This window comes from Bos grunniens, chromosome 4 (assembly GCF_055505025.1).
Source record: "Bos grunniens cultivar Pamir isolate PY7600 chromosome 4, Bosgru_T2T1.0, whole genome shotgun sequence".
NCBI lineage: Eukaryota > Metazoa > Chordata > Mammalia > Artiodactyla > Bovidae > Bos > Bos grunniens.
Window position 1 is genome coordinate 9,419,202 of NC_141168.1, and position 25,852 is coordinate 9,445,053.

A 25,852-nucleotide genomic window follows, 5' to 3' on the forward strand; every position below is an offset into this window, starting at 1 on the left:
ATAATTTTTAGATATTTCAAGTCAAAGTTTTAATTTTATTATCTTTCTGGTTCAGTTGATCAATGCCGTTTTTCACAAAGAGGCCGGGCTAGGAAAAGTTACCTCTGGACACTGGAATAGGGGAAAAAGCAAAAACAAAAACTAGCAGATTCAATTTTGTGGATTCAATTTTGTGAATTGGGGTTGAAAGAGCTCTGTCTTTGAGAGCAAAAGAGAAGAACGTAGTCTTAGGACAGCATAAGGTCTGATCAATGACCTCCCTCCACTAGCATTAAAGTTCCAGGAGGAAAAGTTCCCTGAGTAAGCCTCAATAAGTGCGTATTGACTGAATGGATCTCAGCAGGGACTTACAAATCCTCTGGCAGTGGTGGCCGGTGCCTCCCTTTCCACATTTGGGAACCTGATTTCTAAGAGGCCCATGTCAGCTGGAGTTGTACAGAGTAGATATGGAGCTGAGGCAGAGGGGGCCCTAAGATTGTCATCCCCACTCCCCACACCCACAGCCAGGCACACACCATCATTAATTTCAGCTTGTACGCAGTTTGCAAAAGATCTCAAAATCCCTGAGTGGCCCAGTGGGGTATGTGAAAATGCCTGGATGGCCAGTAGACAACATAAAGGACTCAGGAGAAGATCTTTGCCCAGAGAGGACACAGATCTTGAGAGACCAACCATCTTGGTTTACTCAGAACCGTGGGGGGTTTCTCTAGGTCAAAGACCCTCAATCCTAAAAGCAAGATGGTCCCTGGCAAACTGGGATGAGTTACCTTCTTACCCCAATCCCCAAACCTGAGCCCAGCACAAGCCAGGGCTGATCCCACAGCCAGAAGGAAGAACTGCAGGGCGGTGGGGCTGGCTCCTAAAGACCAAGCTGCCAGGGCACCCTCAGGGGAGGCCAGAAGGAGCCTGAGCAGACCATGTGAGTGAAACCCACTCCTCTGCTGATGTGACATAAGTTGCCTGGGCCTGACCCAAAGCTAAATGGGAAGAGTCAAGGAGGACACATAAAATGGGATAGTAGCCCCAAATGGGAGCTTGGCTTTGACTAAGTTTGAATCACATATTGACTTTATATATATATAGATATAGATATAGATGGATATATAGATAGTTATTAGGGCACCTGAATGTATGTGTCCCAATTCTTTTTGCTGCTATACACTGGAAATGGGAGCTTATGAACAAATGAAGATCAATTTTAAAAAATAAAAAAAGATGCTACATGCATTCTTCATCTCAGGACTGTAAATCTTAAACTTGTTGTATGAAGTCATGACTGCCTTCTGAATTCTTGGTATTAATCTACTTATGCACTGTTCACCTTTCTGGCAGAATTAGCTTCGTCTTGAAGCCTCTCATGCTGTATCTATCCAACTCTCATTTAAGTGCTCTTATAAAAAATCATATACTTATTCTTTCCTTTCAAGGAAAAGCAAATCAAACAAACTTGGTAGATATTCTGGAAAAGAACGCATTGGATTAAAAAATAAAAACTGGGTCTGTGATTATGCACTGCCATCCAAAAATAAAATGAAGACTTAATTACTAACTCAGAAATAGGATCCAGTCTATTCAGTTTCTCAAGGGGTAATTTTGTGGGCTGCACTTAACCCGCGATGTTTACTCTTCCTTTTCCGCTCTCTGTGCTATCCAGACATTTCCTGGTTTTCTTTCTTAATATATTTACATGGGAGGTTACAGAAAAGGTAAAGAAGACTCTAGTTAACTGCTTTTTCTACCAGATGCTGATTAACAATATGAATTTGCTTTGTCCTCTAAACAACCATTTAGTCCCCAAGTTCCAATCTCTAAAGGACATCATTGGCATGCAGCTTAATACATCTGAAAATAAGTGTATCATCTTCTCTTTCAAAGTCATTTTCATAATTAGGAATTTGTTCCTCTATGTTCTGGTAAAATGATGGTATTGGTTGATTTTAGACATGGAGGATAAAGAAAGCACAGATGCTTTCAGCTTCGATAAAAGTAATATTTGACTCACAGTGATTTAAATAAACAACGGTTGCTTTTCTTCCCACACAAAAAGGAGGGAAAGTGGTTACTGACTCTGGTTCACTGGAGCTTGGAGCCGTATGATCAAGAAATGGTATCTATATTTGAACAAGGATAATGGAGGGGGAGGGTGGAACCTCTGTATTAGAAAAACAAACACTTTCTCAGAACACTTTATCTGACTTCTGCTTACCTGTCATTAGCTAGGACCATGACACATCACTGCTGTGGATGACCAGGAAAATCTCTCTCTCTGGCAGCTAACCTATGAGGGTGATCTTAGGTTTGATACAGAAGTTACAGCTAGCAAAACAGTCTTTTCTGCGACTCACAAAACAAAAATTTTGCCTAACCAGTCATGAACACCACCTACTTCAGCTCAAACTATTTTCACTCCAGCTTCTTAACACCATGTGTCCTGAATTAGAATCCTAGATAAACAAACCAAATACAAGCTCTTACAGGGATTCACAAATTCCACCTTATGATGCAGCAACTCTTGTAGTTTAAAAATTATGGCTGATATCTGCCAGGACCCTCCTAGGACTTACTCAGGCCCCCAAACCTCTGTCCTCACTCCCTTCCTCCTCCACATCATCTGAGATACCCCTTGGTTCTCTTTTGGTTCTCCCTTGCAGGAGGAAGTGCATAAACATAACTTTAATAGGGATGTTTCTGGAGGCTTTTTTTGCTCAGATTTTCAAACCCAGAAAGAGGATAGAGGGAAGTGGGTGGAGGACAAGAGTTGAGTCTTGTGCCTGGAGATGTTTGCCACAGAGAAGGAAAAATGCCAGGGCACTAGGAATAGATGATAGATGGTACTTGTGCAAGGAGAAGCAAGATTATCTGCTAGATACACTGATGGTTTGATGAAGTCTTCTTCCTTAAGAGCAGGGTCTCACTCAAAGGGTAAAGCTACAGGCTTCTGATGTTGGAAGAGGCTTCTTGTCTACTGCTTACCCTCTCCCTTTCCAGTTCTACAGCTGTTTATGAAATACAGCTGAAGAAACCAGAGGTCTTCAATAGATAAACGTGATGATCTTATCAGACGCAGCATCTCATTGCTTAATCGGCAGTTGTGTGCTTGTGAGATACGTGTATCCAACTATCGTCTTGAAACGTCCACTTAGATGTCAACAGACCTTTCAACTCATACCCAGCACTGAATTCCTGATTTTTCCTTCTGCCCCATGACTAGTCTTCTCTACCACTAGCCTTCTCATCAGAGGACATGGTAACTCCTTCCTTCCAGTTGCTGTTACCAAATCATTTGGCATTATGTCTTCTCTTTTTCTCATGGTTGGAATCTAGTCCATTAAAAAGCCCTCTACCGTCTCAGTGTACTCAGAACTGACCACATCACCCTATCTCTTGTGCTAGCACCGTGGTCTCAGGCCACAGCATCTCTCACGTGGGTTACTATCACTGCCCCCCAGCTTCTACCCTTCCTCTTCCCACAGACAAGGGTTAGCCTTCAAAACTATAAGCTAAATTGTGCCACTGCTCTACTCAGAAACCTGCAGTGCCTCCCTACTTCTCTCAGAATAGAAGTCAGATCCTTACAATGACCTGAAGGTCTCCAGGACCTGACCTCTATGATTGCCTTGGCCTCTTCTGGGGATCTGCTCCTCGTCCTTCCAAACCTGCCATCCAAGCCCCTTGCTGATCCTAGATGATACCAGGCAGCCTTGTTTCATTGACTAGCCTCTTTTCCTGGAATGGCTTTTCTCCAAATTGGTGAATTCTTTTACCTTTTTCAAGCTTCCCAAGTGATGCAGTGGTAAACAATCTACCTGGTAAACAGGTAGAAAGTGAAGTCTCTCAGTCGTGTCCAACTCTTTGCAACCCCATGGACTGTAGCCTACCAGGCTCCTTTGTCCATGGGATTTTCCAGGCAAGAGTACTAGAGTGGGTTGCCACTTCCTTCTTCAGGGCATCTTCCTGACCCAGGGATTGAACCCGGGTCTCCTGCAAACAGGTAAACACAAGAGACCTGGGTTTGATCCTTGGGTCAGGAAGATCCCCTGGAGTAGAAAATGGCAACCCACTCCAATATTCTCACCTGGAAAATTCCATGGACAGAGAGCCTGGCAGGCTATAGTCTTTGGGGTTGCAAAGAGTTGGAAAACGACAGAATGACTGAGTATACATGCATACTTCTTTCAGGTCTTGAATTCACGAATGAAGCTAACATTAATCAACCTATTTAAACTATAATCCAACACCAATCTCCTTAAAATGCCAGTCCTCCTTGATTAGCCCAACTTTTTTTTTTTTTAAATATAAATAGCATGTATTCCTACTAACTTACTATACTATTTATTTATCACAGGTTTGTGTCCCTCCCCTTCTCCCAGAATGCAAGCTTCACAAGTGCAAGGATCTTTGTTTAGGTCAATGATTTGCCCTAAGTGCCTAGAACAGTGCCTGGCACCATAGATGCACTCAGAAAACACTACTAAAGGCATAATCCTGTAGCTTGGTATGCTTGTTGTCTCTTTGATTCAATGTCATGTTCAGAAAATAAACATATAAACAAAACAAGGTGCATGTAAATCCACTCCCTGCCCCCCCAAAAAAGAAAAAAAATTAAAACCATTGAATATTTCAGTATCACACACAGCAAAACTCCTTTAGAATCACCTTCCCAAATTATTTTCCTAAGTTCTACTCATAAAATCAATGCAGCTGCTCCTATAATCTCTAAACATTTTATAAAAATCACACTTGTGATTTCTATATTTTATCCTATGTTTTCAGTTTTCCCTTTTTAAATTTTTTTTTTCAAAAATAGCTCTCAAATCAATCAAGCTGAAATCTGAAAGGATAAAAGTAAGAAAGAGCCCGTGTAGGGCTGCTTAAGGAGAATTTAGGTAGGCTGAAAATAAAATGGTAGAATGGCAGTTGAAAAGTTTCAGTTAGTAAGGGTGTACGACCAAACCAGAGACGAGCCAGAGATGTATCATTAAGGAGTCATGGATGGGTCAGAGCTGTGTGAAGACAGGGTAATGGCCCTGGTACTCTCATATGCGAAGAAAGATTAAGGGTGAGCTCAACAATGAGCACCTCAATGGTTTGAATAAGGTGAATATAGTTCTGAATTCTACATGCAAAAACACAACACTTCACAGATCAAGACAGAACTGTGCACATTTTAGGTGAAAAAGGAATGTGCTATTTCATACACTGTTAATTACTGTACAGAAATCACTGCCCTGGTAACCATTTCACTATATATGTTGTACACCTGAAGCTATAATATAATGATATAGGGCAATTATATCTTAAAAAAAAAAAGAAGTCAATGCCCTCAAAAAATAAGACAAGCAGAGAAGGTATTCAATAGTGGATTTAGGAATAAATGCACCTCGCGATGCATCAGAGGTGATTACTTCTGCATAAGCACTCTTCTGGGTTAGCACCCTGCGGGATAAGAAAGATGTGTTCCTTGTTCTGTCAGCTACAGGGCACTCAGCAACACAGACAGTGGCATGATGCCAGTTTGGCAAAAGAACACTTTGTATATTCCTGTACCTGCCCCAAATTGAAATTTGCATCCCTAATCTACATTGTCTCTTGTGTTCTTCTCCTTACCAGGAGAACCTGGTTCATTACCCAAATCTCACTCATTCTTTTGGAGACATTTTAACTTCTAATATTGCCATGGGTGTACAACAGTGAAATCTCAACACTTCACCCACACTTCCTTGGTAGCAAACAATTTAAACACAATTCCCAGGAAATTTCCCTGTTTGGAGTGAAATAACAGTATCACCATAAAACCTAGCCAGTTTACAAAAGCTAGATGAACTAACTTGGATATTATTGACAGAAATTATTGTATCATTAAAGTTACTGACATAGAAAATGAACAAGGTACTAAAGTGACTCATAGACTGTCTATTACTAAGAGGGAAAATCTTCCTGTATGGAAAATCATTATTAAAATTTATGAATACACAGAGAATATCAGAATATATGTTCTTAGAACATGCATTTTTCAGTTTTTGTGATTATTACCACCACTGCTTTAGGCAGAAATAACAACTATTACATTATTGATGGTTCAAAATTTAGGAGTATATTTTTATTAAAATTGTTTGTTTCTCTGTTTAAGTATAAACTGTTTAGGCTATAAGTACCTATATTTGCATAAATGCAATAAAAATAAGCACTATGCTATGCCTTATTATAAACATATTAAAGCTTTAAAAAGTTACATTCTACAGACATCATAAACTCTAATTTATCATTCACATGAATACTACTTTATTAAGATTATATAAAGCAAACTTAATTCATAATAGATGATTTTATATATTTTTAAGATTCATTATATGTCTCTACATGACTTCCCCAAGGATCTCCTATTAAATGAAATAAGGTTGGAAGAGACTTAAGGTCTATATTTTACTGGGGACAGACTGAGACTTATGGAAGTTTAGTTTTCAAAATATAAAATTAATGAAAAAAATTTTCAGAATAAGATAATCCTCTCATAAAAGATTTGAAAATAGGATAGGCCATCACCTAAATCCACCAGATTAAATTCAACCCATAGTTAGATGTAGTTTGTTTGTGGGAAATACATATCAAAATGAAATATTTTCATGTTGGAATAAAAGGAACTTCTTAGAAGTATGTTATGGTAGTATATGTAATGCTGCCATAATATTCCATATAAGTTGTATCTTTCCACCATGTAAGAGGTCAGCTAAGTTTTTATAAAAAGTCATCCCCCCCCAGATTTGCAAAAACTTATAAGGATGAGATCTTTTAATATTTCACTATGTCTTAGACTCAACTACATTAAATATCCCACTTCAGTAAATCCCCATATTGCCTACCAATAATTTTCAACATTTATTTTCCTCTAAGAGGGAGCTTTATATGGGATTATACACTGAGGATAAGTCATGATCAAGACAAAGAGAAGGGGTCATTTCTGCTGTGGCATAGTTTATATGCATGCTGCTGCTGCTGCTAAGTCACTTCAGTCATGTCTGACTCTGTGTGACCCCACAGATGGCAGCCCACCAGGCACCCCTGTCCCTGTGATCCTCCAGGCAAGAATACTGGAGTGGGTTGCCATTTCCTTCTCCAATGCATGAAAGTAAAAAGTGAAAGTGAAGTCGCTCAGTCGTATCCGACTCCTAGCAACCCCATGGACTGCAGCCTACCAGGCTCCTCTGTCCACGGGATTTTCCAGGCAAGAGTACTGGAGTGGGGTGCCATTGCCTTCTCCAGTTTATATGCATAGTTTATTTAAAAACAAACTGAATTCTGTTTCTAGCTGTCACTTGCAAAACTACATGCAAAATGATCACATTCACCAAGGAGGGTTGAATGGAATAATATGACATCATAGACTGTCATATATAACCATGACCTGATATAAACATCACTTCTAATATCACAAACATATACCACAGGCATGGCCAATGGCTCCTGCCACCTTGCCCCATATAGGGTTGTACGTTTCAGAGTTTAACTTGTCCTACAACAAAAACATGAATTTTGAAAGTTTGGCAATTCGAGGTAGGAAGACAGACCATTACCTGTCTATGATGGCACACATGTCAATGCTGACATTTGCAAAACTTCCAGGCCTCCTTTGTGCCACTTCGGATAAATTTACAAGTTGATCATCCACTTGAATGAGCTGCATGCATCCTTGGAATGAAGGCTGAAGGACAGAGTGACTTGAGTTATTCATCTGGTTCAGATAACCTGTGAGAGAGAAAAAAATGGGAATGTTCAATTCTGTGTGCGGCATGCTTCACTAAAATTCCTCTGGGTGGTTTTCCCTGACGCCATCGCATCCAACTGCTGTGTTTTGTTGATCCTACTCATGTTGTATTCAATGTGGAAGAATGAATTCTTTTGAGAAAATGGTATTATTTCAGGGGAGGGTGTGAGGGTTGAACCTAGGTGAATGTTTGTCTCTGGGGTCTAGCATCCTTCATATTTTCTCTTTTGACATCTTTTTCACCGTGTCAGATCTCTCTATCCCTCCGTTCATTGCTATACTTCCTCATCTGACTCTGTCTTCAGAGATCAGGATGTACAATTTTAGACCTTTCCAAACTATCCAACCATCTTTCTTTTATAGCTTCAATATTTACTTCCATTTTCTTAATTTCTTAGAGGCCTGTTATGCAGATGTAAAGAAGTTAAAACTTACTGTTATCAACTAAGCTCGGCTTCTTGTTGGGGGCCAGCGTGAGGCACTCCACCCGTGGCAAAGGTCAAGAGGAAGGAGGCTCGACATACACAAAGGCGGGATCGAGCCTCAGGATCCTGCCGTTGTGTATGTCGAGCCTCCGGAGTCCCCCTGGCAATCCTCGAGCATCTACCCCCATAACCAGAGCCTGCCTACTTTACTACTTTGTGCTCTCACCCACACCTCTGACTTTACGGGGGGCTGTCCCCCACCACCTCTTTTGGAGAAGAAGTTAACTTAGAGCTCCAGTTAATAATAATTCCTGGGCGTGATAGGAGTGTTTTAACCTACAAACTCCTCTGAAGGTTCTCTAGCCTGCCTGACAGGCTTGTCCGGCCACATGTGATTGCTCACAGCCTCCCAACCGTGAGAGGCACGAGATGCTTTAAACCTTCTAAAAACAGGTTCCTTAGAGAAGTTAGAAAACTATTAGTATAAGTATAGTGGGCTGATTAGAAATTGTATTGGTGAAGGGTTTTTCATTTGTTGAGCCAATGTTTACTGCTAAGTCTCCACATCCCCTGCCCTTATACATGTTAATGAATATATAGAAGAAATAAGTATTAACTTTGATATTAAAGTTAACCTTAGGCTAAGTAATTCTGTCCTTAATTAAAACCCACTACACCCTCACCCTATAGGAATGTAACTTTATCTGGTACCTTTGGAAGGTGGCGTCTGTTTCAAAAATAATCACCCCTGGAGAAATAAGTGTTCTGGTTGACTGACTGCTGTCACAAGGAGAGGGTCATAAATTGTCAGCAGGCCCCCTGGCCAGAAGATGATGTAATACCCCTAAGACCTCTGTATACATTTGTATGAAGCACCTGACTTTGATAAAAGTCAGGACTGCTGACCCTGTGTGACTTTTGTATAACACCTCAGTGTATAAAAACAGACCCTGGAAAATAGAGAATTGGGATCAGTTCCTCAAAAGACTGGTCTCCCCATGTCTCTCTCTCTCTCAAACTCTGGCTGAGTCTCCATCTGGAGCGCGGAACCCGCCATGCTTACTAATTATGCCTGGGCTTCTAAGATCCGACCGGGGAGGCCTCAGTGTCTCCTCTCCTTCGGGAGAACGGAAGGACGCCTGCAGCCTACGTAAGTGGTGCAAGCTTCTTGTCTTGAAGTTTTATTGGTCTCCCACGTAAACCAAGCTACTCAGCCTCTTTTCTCCACTGAATTTTCCTACTGAGCTATCCTCATTCTATTACTCTTTATATCTTTGATGAGTATGTAAATAGCCGCCAACGCTGTCTCCCCTTCAAATACCCTGGATCATCCGGGGCTGGACCCCGGCAGCTTCTTTTATGGATTAATATCTAACTCAATCCAAAGAGATATTTGCATTACAAATAATTTCTCAATTTATAAAACCCAAAGAAACATAAAAAGATAAATTTAGATATAAGGGTCAGTCACCCTGCTCTGAATATCCATCTCAGGTAAGGTACCTAATATGATATAGGGAGCAAAAGTGATAAGAAGTAAAACTAAAATTTTAAAAGGATGAATAACGAGGCAAGAAGAGAAAATTTCTATGAGGATTAGAAAGTATTCGTTCTATTATGGAGTAGAACATGCATATGCCAAGGCTGAGATTAGACACTTTTTCAAAATCTTATTGCAAAGTAACTTTAAAATAGCATCAAAAATCAATTGCCTTATGCCTTTTCAATAGAAAAAATTGTAATACATGTTATGCATAAAAAAACCTGTGGGACATATGGAATAAATCTTCTTGATCCCATTAAATATCTCTTGATCCCATTAAATATCTCCACAAAGTCCCCCAAAGCTACTTTTCATATTGTCCCCATAGAAAATTCACCTAACAGAGCAAATTTAAATGGTAGTATTTTTCTGCTTAAAAATCTCAAGTTACTGACAATCTTTTCCATCTAATATTATATTTACAGCAAAAAAAAAAAAAAATTTATACAAAGTGGGTTGGTATCAAATGAAGTGAAAATCACTAAGTCGTGTCCAGCTCTTTGAAACCCCATGGACTATACAGTCCATGGAATTCTCCAGGCCAGAATACTGGAGTGGGTAGCCTTTCCCTTCTCCAAGGGATCTTCTCAACCCAGGGATCGAACTCAGGTGTCCTGCATCGCAGGCAGATTCTTTACCAGCTGAGACACTGTATGGTCCATGGGGTCGCAAAGAGTTGGACACGACTGAGCAACTTTGGTATCACGATGTGCCATTAATTGGATAAAAGGGAATTTTCAATAAAAACTTTTTCAGAAATTGCCCATTAAGTGATTTTTTTAAATGTCCTATATTGTTTGACTAGTAACAGTGTTTTAAAGCAAGAAAAATTTCCCTTTAATAATGGGTTACATAATTAAAACCTAATGATAATCAATTGATTCCTCTTTAAGGATTAACCACAGAAGTGTACACAATCATTTTCTATCAACACAGTACTAAATAAAAATAAGGTTATACTTAAGTAAATTTCTTGAGTTAAAAATAAATATAAGGCTCTATTTCAATGTCAAACATATGGTATTCTTTTTTTTTTTTTTCTTCTTTCTTTTCTGAGTCACTTTTTCCCCCCATTCGCACTGACTTAATCCCCTCAGAAAATTGCTGATCTTAGCTAAGTTGTCTATTTAGACAAACCATATGCGTACATGTGATTTTCAATCTGTCTAATCAAGATAAAATTGAATGGGGTTTAATGTCTAAACTTAGCAGAGAAAAAATATCCAGCTGTAACTTTATTGACTGTTCTTAACAAGATGATCACTTGATTCTGGTTTTTGAACACTTGAAGTCTCTAAATATCCACACTCTCTTTGAAGTATTCCAAAATGGGTAGATGTATTGTGAGAACAAGATCTTCTCCAAAGCAAGGCAGCTGGGTAACACACAGATCACTATATAATGGGTATATTTAAGTTCATAAAACAAGACTTCATCAGTTACTCATAACAATGTCATTTACTCCTGGTGAATTTTGGAGTTTGAAGTTATCGAGTCCTTTCATTTTCTACATGAGATACATTCTAGGAGAAAATACTTATAGTACAAACTTCTACATGTCCATTAAAATGTGGCCATGAAGATTTATGGCTCTTGAAGAGGTTGTCAGTAATGGCTGAAAGAAAGGTGAGGAAATGGTGTTCTCAGAAATGGAAGAAACCTGGATCCTTAGTATGTTGCAGTGGAAAGTTGAGCAACACTGTGATAATATTGAAAGGAATACACTGCACTTAATAAACTTTATCATCTAGCTGAGGATTACTGTGCATAGTATTCTGGCACCTTCTTTCTGTTTATAAGGGAAAAGAAGAGAGAAAAACTGTTAAATATGAGGAAGCCAGGTCTTAATGGATTTGAACATAAAATGTTTTCTTAAACTTCAGTCTCTCCAGATGTTGAACAATGCAAAAATTAAGAAATCTCTTCAAGGCAAATTTCAACTACCAGGGAAACATGATCTAAAGATGATAATGAGGTGTGACTATAAAATCCATATTAAGACCTCCAACATATATTAGACAATGCTTCCAAGAACCATTCATTCAGACAAAAGAACCTCTATGTAGCTTAGTGGTGTGTCTTTCCAAGCCCCTGATATAAACAATGAAGATTCTAAAAATAATCTTCCTCAGCATATTAGCAGAAGCCCAATGTAAAAACAAAAAACAAAAAACTTATCTTTATGAAAGTGTGGATAAGGCTTTTGTTTAATGGAGTAAAGCTTAATTACATTTATAGGTATCCTACAAGTTTTTAAGAGAACTATACTAGAATATTGACCACTCCCAACTGATTCAGATCAGTTGGCAATGGGTTAAAGATGCTGTTTCTGATACTTGAAATTCCTGATACTCTAACCCACTCCCCCCTCCTCGAAATGAAGGACAGCATATTATTTATTTTCTGTATTAGTTCCCTTTATGTCAAATATAATTTCAGTAAAAATCCTAATGCAATAGTATCTGTGATTCTTTCAATGACTACCCTAAAGTTCAGGATTTAACATAGTAGGTTAATATCAGGGTTGTTTGGAGAAAAAAAAAATGCATCTGGGATACTGAAGGTCAGAAATGAAGATATAAAATGGACAGAGGGTCAAACTTAATTAAAATTTGCTAAGTTATTATAAAAAATATATATAGTAAGAAAGTAAAGTCATTTGTTTCAGCTTAGAGCTTAAATTTATTACATCTATGGATTTGAAATAAAAAATGTAATGTTTATATATTGGTTGTCGTTATTAGGTCCTATGATCTGACAATATGTTGTGACACCCACAGTGAATTTTAACTGTGTCATTATCAATTGCATCTATCAGTGAGCTGGGCCATTGTCACCTTACTGGTGTGTCTGAAATTGCCATTTAAATCTTAGCATGTAAAAACTTTATACCTGATTTGAAGCTCAACATTTTGCTATTCTCATTGACAAAACAAACACGTGCATTTTCACAGTTTTAAAATTTTAACTCAGATATACATTAGTGAAAAATATGCTGATATTTGTTTTGACATTCAAATGCAAATTTAACTTTTAAATTATAACGTTAACTTGATGGAACAAAAAACCAAACAATAGGCAACAAGGCCGAGTATTTTACATGTCTGGAAGTACACGCATACAAGATGACTCTTTATACTTATTTTAAAGTAGGGATGTTTAGGAGGCTGAGAAAGGCTAGTGAAATGCTGTAAGATCCTCAAAACCATTTAGTGTCTTCCTTTCAGTACAATCTTGTGCAAAATTTCAACTAATCTCTACTGTTTACCAAATCTTTCTAAATAATTCACACTGGTGGAGGTTGGGGCCAAACAAGCAGTGTGTTAGAGTGAGCCAGGAGTGAGCCCAGTGGTGGCTAATGTTTGCAGACAGCCAAACACACACCCACTTGGCATGGCCAGGAGACTGACTGCAATACAGATTGATGGAGTGAGCAAATAAATATATTGAAGATAGTGGGAGCCAGGTTCACACTGGCAGGAAAGGAGGGTACAAATGAAAAGTGGGAGATCTTGAGTGGGTTCTATGGGTTTAGATTGGAATTTATAGTGTGCACTTGTGGTTTTTGGTATATACAGATAGATATAGAAATAAATCTAGATGGAACTGTGTATATGGTCAACATACAGGCAGTTCCTACCATCCACTGAAGATGATCCACAAAAGGATTATACCAGAAGCAATCAGTGTCTTCTTTGTTAGTGCCCTAATTAAATGCTGCTGCTGCTAAGTCACTTCAGTCATGTCCGACTCTGTGCGACTCCATAGACGGCAGCCCACCAGGCTCCCCCGTCCCTGGCATTCTCCAGGCAAGAACACTGGAGTGGGTTGCCATTTCCTTCTCCAATGCATGAAAGTGAAAAGTGAAAGTGAAGTCGCTCAGTCGTGTCTGACTCCTAGCGACCCCATGAACAGCAGCCTATAAGGCTCCTCCGTCCATGGGATTTTCCAGGCAAGAGTATTGGAGTGGGAATTAAGTGCTAAAAGATGTCTATTCTTAACCTCCTCAAAAAAGTCTGAATCACTTTGATATAAGCTGGAAACTAATACAACTATAATTAAAAAAAAAAAAAAAAAAAGCTGTCTATTCTTGCTCACTATGCTTCAGCCATCCCATTCTCTTGTCTGTGCTTCAGAAAAACCAAGCCCATTCTACCTGAAATTTTCTTCCTCTTTGCATTTTTCATGGCTGACTTATGATTCAGGTCAGTTCAAATATCACCTTCTGAGAGGTGACCACTTCAAAAACCATGGTACTTAAAATTATTCTATCCATTTTCTCATTCAAGTTCCTCAGCAACTTATTTCTTGTCATAGAATCTGTCATAATTTGTATTTATCTTAATTGGTTTATTTACTTACATGTGTGTGTGGTTCTGAATGTGTCTTTTTTCTCTTTGGTGTAATAGTTTCATGACATCAATTGTATTGTCTTATTTCTCTATGAATTAATAAAGTATTTGTTGAGAAAACCCCACATATGATAAAAAATTACCAACCTACTTATATTAAAAACAAGCTATGGGATACATGGGAGATGATCAAGATGCAAAGTATCTTGATCACTTTGCATCCCAAGATACAAAGTATTTGGAAATAAATTACTTTTCAACAGATTGAAGCTCCACTTTATAACATAATATAATCTCCATTTTAAGACTTTTACGGATCCTTCTATACTTGTTAAGTGAATGGTCAAGTGAGTGAATATGTTCGAATTTTTATCCTGGAATGAAGTGATATCTGGAGAAGGCAATGGCACCCCACTCCAGTACTCTTGCCTGGAAAATCCCATGGATGGAGCTGCCTGGTAGGCTGCAGTCCATGGGGTCGCTAGAGTCGGACACGACTGAGCGACTTCACTTTCACTTTTCACTTTCATGCATTGGAGAAGGAAATGGCAACCCACTCCAGTGTTCTTGCCTGGACAATCCCAGGGACGGGGGAGCCTGGTGGGCTGCCGTCTATGGGGTCGCACCTTCACTTCCTTTAAGACTCTATTTTAGTCACCTTATCAGAGAGGCTTTCTCTGATCACCAGTTAAATAACATTCTCCCATCCCTTTGGGATAAGATATCCCCTTATCTGATTCATTTTTCATAACTCATCATCACATTGCATGCTATATGTTTGTTTATTGTTTTCACTCTTTTTACTGGGATATAAACTCCTAGATCTCTTACATAGTAGAGGCTCAACTATTGTCTATTGAATGAACAAAAAAGTGTTGAAGAATTTTGAGCATGGAAATAATTTGTATTATGTTATTTTTCTCCTGGTGAAGATAGGAATAAGCTTATCTTATCAGAATAAGCTGGCAGAGAGAAACTGGAGGTGAGGGTTGCTTTACAATAGAATCATTGGACAAATCCCAAATTCTTTATCTAAAGTATGTCAGTAAAGCTGATGTAGAGGGGATGGGTGAAAAATATTTCCAGGAAGATATGACAGAACTGACTGCTCTCCTGGATATGAGCACTGCACAGAGAAAGATGAGTAGACTGACAGATTTCTGGGTGAGCAGCTGGATGGATGCTTTTGCCTTTATGAAAAAGAAGATGCAGGAAAAGCATCTGGTCTTTAAGGAGTGGGATGAAAGGGGAGGAGAAATGGTGGGTGGTTCTGATGAGTTCAAAGCTAGCCTTTTCAAGTCTGAAGTATCACTATGATATCAAAGATAAAATATTCAATCCCGAGGTTGATATTAATATCAGAATGTCAGGAGAGGGATCAGAATTTGGAAATGATTTTTTTCAGTCACTATGTAATGGAGGTGGAAGAGACTGCATAAAGAAATTGCATAGTGTGCTAAGCAAAGAAATTCAAGGCTGGAACTTGAAAAATCATCTACATGTCATGGGGAGAAGCAAGAAAACAAACTAGTGAAGAAAACCAAGAGGCAAGAGAAAACCCAAGGAGTGGTATCCAGGAAATGAAGGAATGTGTAACAATATCAAAGATCACAGAATCCAAACTACAACAGGCAGGGCTTGACTCAGGTTTCCCATTTAGATCAACGGGAAACTGGAGAAATGAGTAGGGATAACAAATTGCATTGTTTAGAGAGAGCACCATTACTCATCCTATGTATGAGGTAGAGAACTAAGGAGAACATACTGAAGAGAACGGGCAGCTCAACTTAAGGCACCATGGTGATCAGAACGGATACATGTATATGTATAGCTGATTCATTTTGCTGGTTAGCAGAAACTAACACAACACTGTAAAGCAACTATACTCCAATAAAAATTAATTTTAAATTTAATAAAAAGAACACAACACACGGGAGAGCAAAAAGCACAGCGATCCTAGCATCCCATTATAAAACAGTGGCACACGAGTGAAAGGCTAACATCTTTGGAGGTAATTTTTATGAGTTAATTTTAATTATATAAATTATTTAATATAATCTGTTGGCTTTTTCAAATTTAGTGTGTCCTTTATATTTATTGCTTTATGTTTATCTACTGTTTATTTATAATAAATGAGTAGTAGATATAGTATTAAGAATTTTGTCTTTTTCAATTTTTCCCCTTGAGTAAATTAACTAAATGCTCTGTTTCTTTTTTCTTTATCTATAAAATAGGAAAATGTATAATGCTCTAGCACAGGAGGTTAAGAATTAGTAAGAACATAACTACAAAGTAAGTGCTTAGAAAATGCCTGTGTGTGTGTGTGTATTAGTTGCTCAGTAATGTCTGACTCTTTGTGATTCCATGGACAGTAGCCCTCACGGCTCCTCTGTCCATGGAATTCTCCAGACAAGAATATTGTTGTGATAGCCATTCCCTTCTCTAGGGATCTTCCCAACTCAGGGATCAAACACAGGTTTCCTGCATTGCAGGCAGATGCTTCTACCATCTGAGTCACCAGGGAAGCTCAGAAAATGCCCAAAGTATATATCAAAAGATCTAATAGAGATAATCATCATCATCACCATTTCTGTTATTCTAAATAGTTTAGTTTATTATTTCAATTGTTTCTGTATTTATCAGTGATCTATAACTATGTTATTTTTATCTTCAAGAATGCTAAAATCTCATTAGGAAGATAGCTCTCAGAATCTCAGAAGCCCAAGTATAACTGTGTGAAAAATGTTACTGCCTATCCAAATGAGTGTGTAAAATTCAAGTATCAGAAGAGCTTGAGAAGACCATTCTCTCTCCTTGAACATTTCATCTCTTTCCTTGGCTAACAGAATATTATACTGTCCCAGGTCTTCTTTATACTTTTCTAGCAATATTTCAATTTCATTTACTGATTGCTTGCCATCTACCTGGAGTAAAAAGGTAGCAGTTCATCAAAGTTTGTCCTGAGCTGTGTCCATTTTCTTGATAGTCTCTCTTCATAATAATAGCAAACCCAAACTCACTGCTAGTTACCTACTATATGAATAGGTCTCCAACGATATATCCATCAGAGGTCTTTCCTTTGAGCTCAGGACTAATGTTTCCAGAAGTTCTTGGACTTCTTCACTCTAATATCTCACACATGTTCAAAACTCAAGACACACTGTTCTGGATCCCAGGTGGTATTAGTCATTGTCATTGTCTCTGTACCAACAGTCACTCAAAAATTCAACTCAGTGACCTCATCTAAAAAGTTGCACGTACTAAACAACCAAGAGTAATCCGTAGCACCTCTAGCCTCACTCCCTGTATGCACAATCATACTGTGTCAGCTCTGCCTTTTAAGTAATCCTCAGTCTCTTCCAGACCATCCAAGCCTAGACCATTACACCTTCTCTACCACCCACTTCCAGTCCTTCTCCAACATGAAACTTGAATGTTTTGTGTTAAAAATATTAATCTGATCACGTTACAACCTGATTGTGTGCTTAGTTTCTCAGTCAGTATGACTCTTTGCCACTCGGTGCACTGTAGCTCGTCAGGCTCCTCTGTCCATGGAATTCTCCAGACAAGAATACTGGAGTGGGTAGCCATTCTCTTCTCCAAGGGATCTTCCCAACCCAGTGATCGAACCTGCATCTCCTGCATTGCAGGCAGATATTTTATCATCTGAGCCACCAGGGAAGCCATAACCTGATTAGGAGCCTTTATTTGATAAAATGAATTAGCAAGATTTGAAAATAATTTCCAAGGTCTTTCTTTCCCTCTAAGTCTGGTTTTCCAAGTGCAAAGTGTATTTGTGGTGATGTATAAAATATGGTGTCAAAAAAAAATAAAGAAAAATATGGTGTCATATATTATGAAAATAAAATTTTAATTATTTAAAAAATAGTATGCATTAGTTTGATTTTCTGTAATTAAAATTAATTTCATAAAGTTTATTATGAAATTATATAAATTTAAAATATGTATATATTAGAATATTAAAACTATATAAACATTACTATCAATATATTAAAAAACACTTTATCAAAACTTTATTGGCTCAGGAGGATCAAAATTTTTCAAATAAAATTATCTATGAGTCTCCCCTCCTATTCTCATATAATACTTATAACAAATATAAAATGTATTTATACCAAATTAGCTTAAATTTAGAAGATAGTGGACATATTTCAGAGTGTCTTTTAATAATCATGAAGAAAATTACAAGAACATAGGGAAACAAGAGGAAATCAGAGAAACACACTAGCTATCTGGACAAATTGGGATAGTTAGCAATTTGCAAATCAAATAGTACAAAATGATTTTAAAAGCCATTTCTGCCCTGGGGCCACCATAAAAAGAAGAGCAGAATTACCAAACTGAATAATTTAATTCTTTTATGTCTTTTTAATATTTATTTAATTTATTTATTTGGCTGTACTGGATCTTCATTACAGCCTGTGAACTCTTGGTTGCAGCATGTGGGATCCAGTTTCCTGATGCGGGATGGACCCCAGGCCACCTGCAGTAGGAGCATGGAGTCTCAGTCACTGGACCACCAGGGAAATCCCTCATGTCTTTTTTTAAATGTTAAGTGATCTTTTAAAAAACTTAGCTGTGTATATGTACATAGAGAGTGCAAAATGCAAAATAAAAGACTTTACAGTTGATAACTTTAATTCTATATGACCATACTGTTAGTGTATGTAACATATAAAATAGACAAGAACATTCATATGTTCACAAAATAAAATAATATTGCCTTCTTGATTCTTCTGTGCAAGTTGTTTGGTGATATCTATGGAATTATACAATACTTTGAAAATATGATCTTAGTGGTCAGGTGTATGGGCTTCATAATAGCAGAACTGGTTGCCAACCCAATCCTGCATGTATTTAGTTACACAGAGAAGGCAATGGCACCCCACTCCAGTACTCCTGCCTGGAAAATCCCATGGATGGAGGAGCCTGGTAGGCTGCAATCCATGGGGTCGCTGAGGGTTGGACACGACTGAGCGACTTCACTTTCACTCTTCCCTTTCATGCATTGGAGAAGGAAATGGCAACCCACTCCAGTGTTCTCGCCTGGAGAATCCCAGGGACTGGGGAGCCTGGTGGGCTGCTGTCTATGGGGTCGCACAGAGTCGGACACGACTGAAGTGACTTAGCAGTAGCAGTAGCAGTAGCAGTAGCAGTTATGCCTTGAGCAGGTCACTTGCCTTTTGCTTAATGTATTTTTTAATTAAATTGTATATATTTAGGGTGTACAACATTGTGTTTAATATACATCTACATAGTTTAGTAAAATAATCTTGTGAAATCTGTATGCAGGTCAAGAAGCAACACCTAGAACGGGACATGGAATAACAGACTGGTTCCAAATTGGGAAAGGAGTATGTTAAGGCTGTATATTGTCACCCTCATTATTTAATTTATATGCAGAGTACATCATGCGAAATGCCAGGCTGGATGAAGCACAAGCTGGAATCAAGATTGCTGGGAGAAATATCAATAACCTCAGATATGCAGATGACACCACCCTTATGGCAGAAAGTGAAGAAGAACTAAAGAGCCTCTTGATGAAAGTGAAAGAGGAGAGTGAAAATGAAAGTGAAAGAAGAGAGTGAAAAGGCCGGCTTAAAGCTCAACATTCAGAGAACTAAGATCATGGCTTCCAGTCCCATCACTTCATGGCAAATAGATGGGGAAACAATTGAAACAGTGCCAAGTTTATTTCCTTGGGTTCCAAATCACTGCAGATGGTGACTGCAGCCATGAAATTAAAAGACACTTGCTCCTTTGAAGAAAAGCTATGACCAACCTAGACAGCATATTAAAAAGCAGAGACATTACTTTGCCAACAAAGGTCTGTATAGTCAAAGCTATGGTTTTTCTTGTAGTCATGTATGGATGTGAGAGTTGGACTACAAAGAAAATTGAGCACTGAAGAATTGATGCTTTTGAATTGTGGTGTTGGAGAAGACTCTTGAGAGTCCCTTGGGCTGCAAGGAGATCAAACCAGTCAATTCTGAAGGAAATCCGTCCTGAATATTCATTGGAAAGACTAATGTTGAAGCTGAAACTCCAATACTTTGGCTACCTGATGTGAAGAACTGACTCACTGGAAAAGACCCTGAAGCTGGGAAATATTGAAGATAGGAGGAGAAGGAGATGACAGAGAATGAGATGGTTGGATGGCATCACCGACTCAATGGACATGAGTTTGAGCAAACTCAGGGATTGGTGATGGACAGGAAGCTGGGCGTGCTGCAGTCCATGGTGTCGCAAATAGTCAGACACGACTGAGCGACTGAACGGAACCGAATTGCAACTCTCCTAGTATCATTAGGAACCTGTTAACTGCACGGCTTTGATTAAGTAACATGGCAATTTCTCACATTCAAAAACACTTTAATATTTGAGAGACTTGTTTTATTCGCTAAAGAAAATTAGAATTATATTCTCCTCATTGTTACTCAATAGTCCAATTTTGAAAGTATATTTTGAAGGAAGAAGACTCTGTTTTTGCTTATTAGTATTTTTGCCTGGGAAAAAGGAAAATAGGAATATAAATTAGAGTCACAACTATCCACATTACAATAATATGTATAGTCCAACATAATAAGGAATCAAATATAATTCTACTTGGCTTTGGCATGCTCCTAATATGACTATATTTAACGTTCTGGAATTTAACTAGTTCATACAAAACCAGATTGTAAAGATTTATTTCAGGAGTTACTGGAAATTATAGAGGCAGGAAGTGCTTCATTTGTAAAACTAGCTCTTGCCTTTGTCAAACCAAAAACATTTTTCAGCCTATTCTGGCTTTGGTGCTTAGAAGGGTGCTTGGCTGAAAATAGGAGTCCATAACCCATCCTTTTCCTCCCCCTTCCTTTCTGCTTTGTTGTTCTGATTGTTGTTGATAATGATGATGTTATTACCCGTGATGTGATTGTTTGAGACTTCAACCTTCTGTACTCTGTACAATAAAGATGCTTTTCTTCAGTTGTGAGAATGTTTCCCTGTTCATCAGTGAAGTCTGACGTTAGAGTCTTAAGGTAAAATACTTTTCAGAATGCTTCAAATTTCACTAACTCAATACTCTCCAAAAGCGATAATTTTCCCCAAAATGCTGACATTATCTATTATGAGTTACATAAAAAGAAAGACCTGTTCCATATAACTTCATTTGTAAAATTTTTACCGCATCTCAATGTTTTTTATCATAACACCAACTCTCGGCTATGAGATAATTTATTTAACAACATTTAACATTTAAGAATCGGAGAAGGCGATGGCACCCCACTCCAGTACTCTTGCCTGGAAAATCCCATGGATGGAGGAGCCTGGTAGGCTGCAGTCCATGGGGTCGCTAGAGTCGGACACGACTGAGCGACTTCACTTTCACTTTTCACTTTCATGTATTGGAGAAGGAAATGGCAACCCACTCCAGTGTTCTTGCCTGGAAAATCCCAGGGACAGCGGAGCCTGGTAGGCTGCCATTGATGGGGTTGCATAGAGTCGGACACAACTGAAGTGACTTAGCAGCAGCAGCAGCAGCAACATTTAAGAATAACATATTATAGAATATTTAGGAAAGAGATAAAAATAAATAATCTCCAGATAATTCCATTTTCTATGATATGGTAATGTGAGGACCCTGAAGCTTTTTCAGTTCAAAACACATAGAAATGCCAGATGAAATGTAACACACATCCTTTTAAATTATATCTGTATGTATCCAATAAGGTAGGAGAAGTTTTGGGAAGGGGGTTCAAAAAAAAAAAAACAACTAACTAAACTGCAGGGTGCCAGATGATGCTGGGCTATTAGTATTCAGAAGGTATTTGCTAATCTTTGTAATGCAAAGGTTTAGATTTTAAAGGCCAAGCAGAATTAGGAATCAAGTGTTGGACTTGTGCAAGGAATAACAACACCCCTCCCCTTGCCAGAAACACTAGAACATAAAGCCTAAAAATGCTAAAATCTCAGCTGAAGCAGATATTGGAGAAAAATTCACCAGTCAGCAAAGAAATGTGACAAGCAAATTTGTCTCTCTTCTACTGACCTACAGAAAAGAAACTACTTTCTGAGAATTCATAAGCCACAGGTTTGCTCAACAAAATTATGGCTTTCAAATTTACAATGGCGAGAGTGTATAACCCCCAAGCCAAGAAATTAAAATACAAAAAGTAGTTCTCAACTGTTATATTTTGAAGGAAGCATAAATTCTCTCAGGAGTGACCCTGGAATCACAGGATTCCTGAAGATAAAAGCCAGAGAAATTTAAATACATAATCTGTGCATATTAACATAACATATTAGAAAAGATGCATAATGAAAATGATTCAAAAGAAACACCACAGAGAAAAATTTGACCGCTATGGATTTCAGATAAATTTTAGGATTGAGAATATGGTAAAGAATTCAAAAATCACTTAAAGAAATAAAAGGTGGAAAAAATACATAAGAAAGTAATGAGTTAGTATTAAATAGAACCTGTCATATTTGATAAATAATCAAATACTTCGTCCAGGAGTAAAAATTAATTACCGAAATTAAAACCTTCATCAGTTGTGTTAGGCAGATGAGACAAAGTGTAGTGTGTATCTGTGAATTGAAAGCTAGACTGAACATCTAAAAGTGATTAAAAATATTCAATACAAATATTAACTTGTGGAGGATGAAATGAGGTCTAACATTTGATTAACATTTCAGAAGGAGAGAAAAGAGAGAATTATGGAGAAGGAATTCAAAGACAGAATGTCTAAGAGTTTTCCAGAACTGACTAAAAATTTAGATTCAGGTAGGACTATAATTCCCAAACAAAATATTCTTAAGAAATAGGTCCTTAAATGGACCTTTGTCAACAAAGTGATGTCTCTGCCTTTTAACATACTGTCTGGCTTTGTCATAGTTTTCCTTCCAAGGATCAAGCACTTTTTTAATTTCATGAATTAAGATGTGACAAAGAAGGGATAGATTGATGGATCTTATGTGAAAATAGAAGCAAATTCAATTATTGTTAATGAAATGATAGTTTATGCAATCAGAAAAAACAATCCGTCTTACACAGAAAAATGTAAGAGCAAATCACCAAGAAGCATAAAAATAGCAAAAGAGAAGAGAGATGACTCCTAAGAAACAATATTAAAGCAGATAGGAAACTTATTAACAAGGAGAAACAAAAGGTAGAAGGCAGTAGAATAAGATATTGAAAATGCCTAAAGGAAATAAAATTCAAATCTAGAATTGCACATCAAGCTAAAATATCACACAAGAAAGAAGGAAATTAAGATATATTCATAGGAACAAAATTGAAGCAGGTTGCCAACATTAAAACTAAAGAATGTGTGTTGAAGGGAACACACATCCAGAAAGAGGAGAACAGGAAGGCACAGGAAGAGAAAAAGTTGACAAACAAGACAAAACGTGAAAATACAATAATGACATAAACATAAAATTATACAAATGATACTACTGAAGTTCAGAAAGAGGGAGAACTAGATTGTAGGACCAAAGTAGAATTCAGGATGGAAGGAGATAACCATATTTATGTTAAACCAAGTGTCGTGGACTGAATTTTATTCCCCTCCCCCAATTTATATGTTAAAGCCCCAACCTCCGGTGCAACTGTTTTTGGAGATGGGGCCTTTAGGAGATAATTAAGGCTAAATGAGGTCATGAGGGTGGGCCCCAATCCCATAGGACTGGTGTCCTCATGAGAAGAGCAACAGACCCAGAGAGCTCTCTCTCCCATGTGCCCAGAGGAAAAGCCATGTGAAGATGGGGTCAGCCATCTGTAAGCTGTGAAGACAGTCCTCAGTAGAAGCCAACCTTGTTACCCTGATCTTGGACTTCCAGCCTCCAGAACTAGGAGAAAATAAAATTTTTGTTGCTTAAGCTACCCAGCCTGTGGTATCCAATTATGGCAGCCCAAGTAATATCATGTTTCTTTCATAATTCAGGAGAAAGATCAAAATGTTAAATTACTTTTGACTTTTTAAAATAGTCACTTAAAATTATAAAGATAATCCCTAAAATAGGAAATATTGAATAATTATGTATATATACATATATATATGTATAAACATTGCATTTAGTGGTGGGGGAGATAAATATTTCTAAAAAATACTGAGGGAGCCAAAGGAAGGAAAAATGAGAGAAAAACAGAACACATATAAAGTAGGACCAAAAGCAAAAGAAGATAGTAGAAATATACCCAAGTATAGCAATAACAAAAGTAGATTTTAATAACACTGAACTGCATATTGAAAAGACAAGTGTACCATTGGATTTTTTTTTTAATCGAACAATAAACTATGACTAAGAAGCATACCAGAAACAAAGGAGTGAAGAACAGTTGAGAGTGAAGGAAATGAAAATGATAAGCAAGGTGAATATAGGTAAAAATACAAGACATAGGTGTGTCTATGATGATATTAATATACTGACCTTAGTGATATAATCCAAAAACATTGATACCTTGTATAATATTGGTATTAGTATCAATATGTGAAGTGATGTAGGCTCCACAGTGAGTGTCTGAGCTTGATATTGCTTATGTTTGTTTGTCCAATTTATGTTTCACTAAATTACTTAAAAGTTGTGCCTCATGGTTTTTCCTCTCTAAAAGAGAGAAAACAATAGTATCTACTTTAGAGTATCATTTTCAGAATTGATTGAATACACACAAATTATGAACTGAATGCATGTACATTTTTTTCTTTGGTGGCTCAGTCAGTAAAGAATCCACTGGCAATGCAGGAGACCCAGGTTCGATCCCTGGATTGGGAAGATCCCCTAGAGAATGGAATGACTACCCACGCCAGTATTCTTACCTGGAAAAATCTCATGGATAGAGGAGCCTGGTGGGCTACAGTCAATAGGGTTGCAAAGAATTGGACATGAATGAGTGAATAAAACTGACATATGAATAAAAACTGACATATAGTAATACACACTGTTTCTGAGGAGGATAAGAAGGGATAAAGTGTATTTTAAAAGAAAACCAAAACCAAATGAAGGAAAAGGCACCATGAGGGATAAGAAAGCTTAATATATAATGACAAAGGTAAAACTCACTACAAGACAAAGTGAAAGTCACTCAGTCGTGTCCAACTCTTTGGGACCCCATGGACTATACAGTCCATGGAATTCTCCAGACTAGAATACTGGGGGGCATAGCCTGTTCCTTTTCCAAGGGATTTCCCCAACCCAGGGATCAAACCCAGGTCTCCTGCACCGATTCTTTACCAGCTGAGCCACCAGGGAAGCCCAAGAATACTACAGTGGGTAGCTTATCCCTTCTCCAGTGGATCTTCCCAAACCAGGAATTGAAGTAGGGTCTCCTGCATTGCAGGTGGATTCTTTACCAGTTGAGCTACCAGGAAAGCCCAAAACTCACTGGAAAGTTATAAATATTCTAAATATGTGTGCATCTAGTATTCAAATAGATAAAATAATTTTCAAAAAATGCAAGCACCACTCCCTCAAGAAAACTTTCCCAGATGATGTACTCCTTACCCCAAACTCTAGGTCCCTTTCCTGAGTGCTTCAGGAGCACACAGTGCATAAATTATATTATAGCCCTCTATCACATTAATTATAATTCTTTTTTTTTTTCCTCAGTTCTCTCCTACCAAGTGCCTTAAGCTCCTTGGACTACCTTCTTTGTTTTTAGTGCTAACTTACAAACATAATACTGAGTAAGCATCCAAAATATGCATGCTTGACAAATTGTAAAGAAATGGTTTTTAAAAAGTTTAACAGACATAAATTTATT

At 37.9% G+C, this 25,852-nt stretch overlaps 1 protein-coding gene across 5 annotated transcripts in view; it reads right to left on the minus strand.

Moving 5' to 3' along the window:
- Positions 1-25,852, minus strand: part of CNTNAP2 (contactin associated protein 2) — a 2,322,173-nt gene that overhangs the window by 991,154 nt on the left and 1,305,167 nt on the right. For all 5 annotated transcript variants that reach the window (XM_086398240.1, XM_086398242.1, XM_086398243.1 and 2 more), the window contains one exon: positions 7,572-7,743. In XM_086398240.1, coding sequence (XP_086254366.1) covers positions 7,572-7,743 — 172 coding nt within the window. The remainder of the gene's footprint in view (positions 1-7,571; positions 7,744-25,852) is intronic.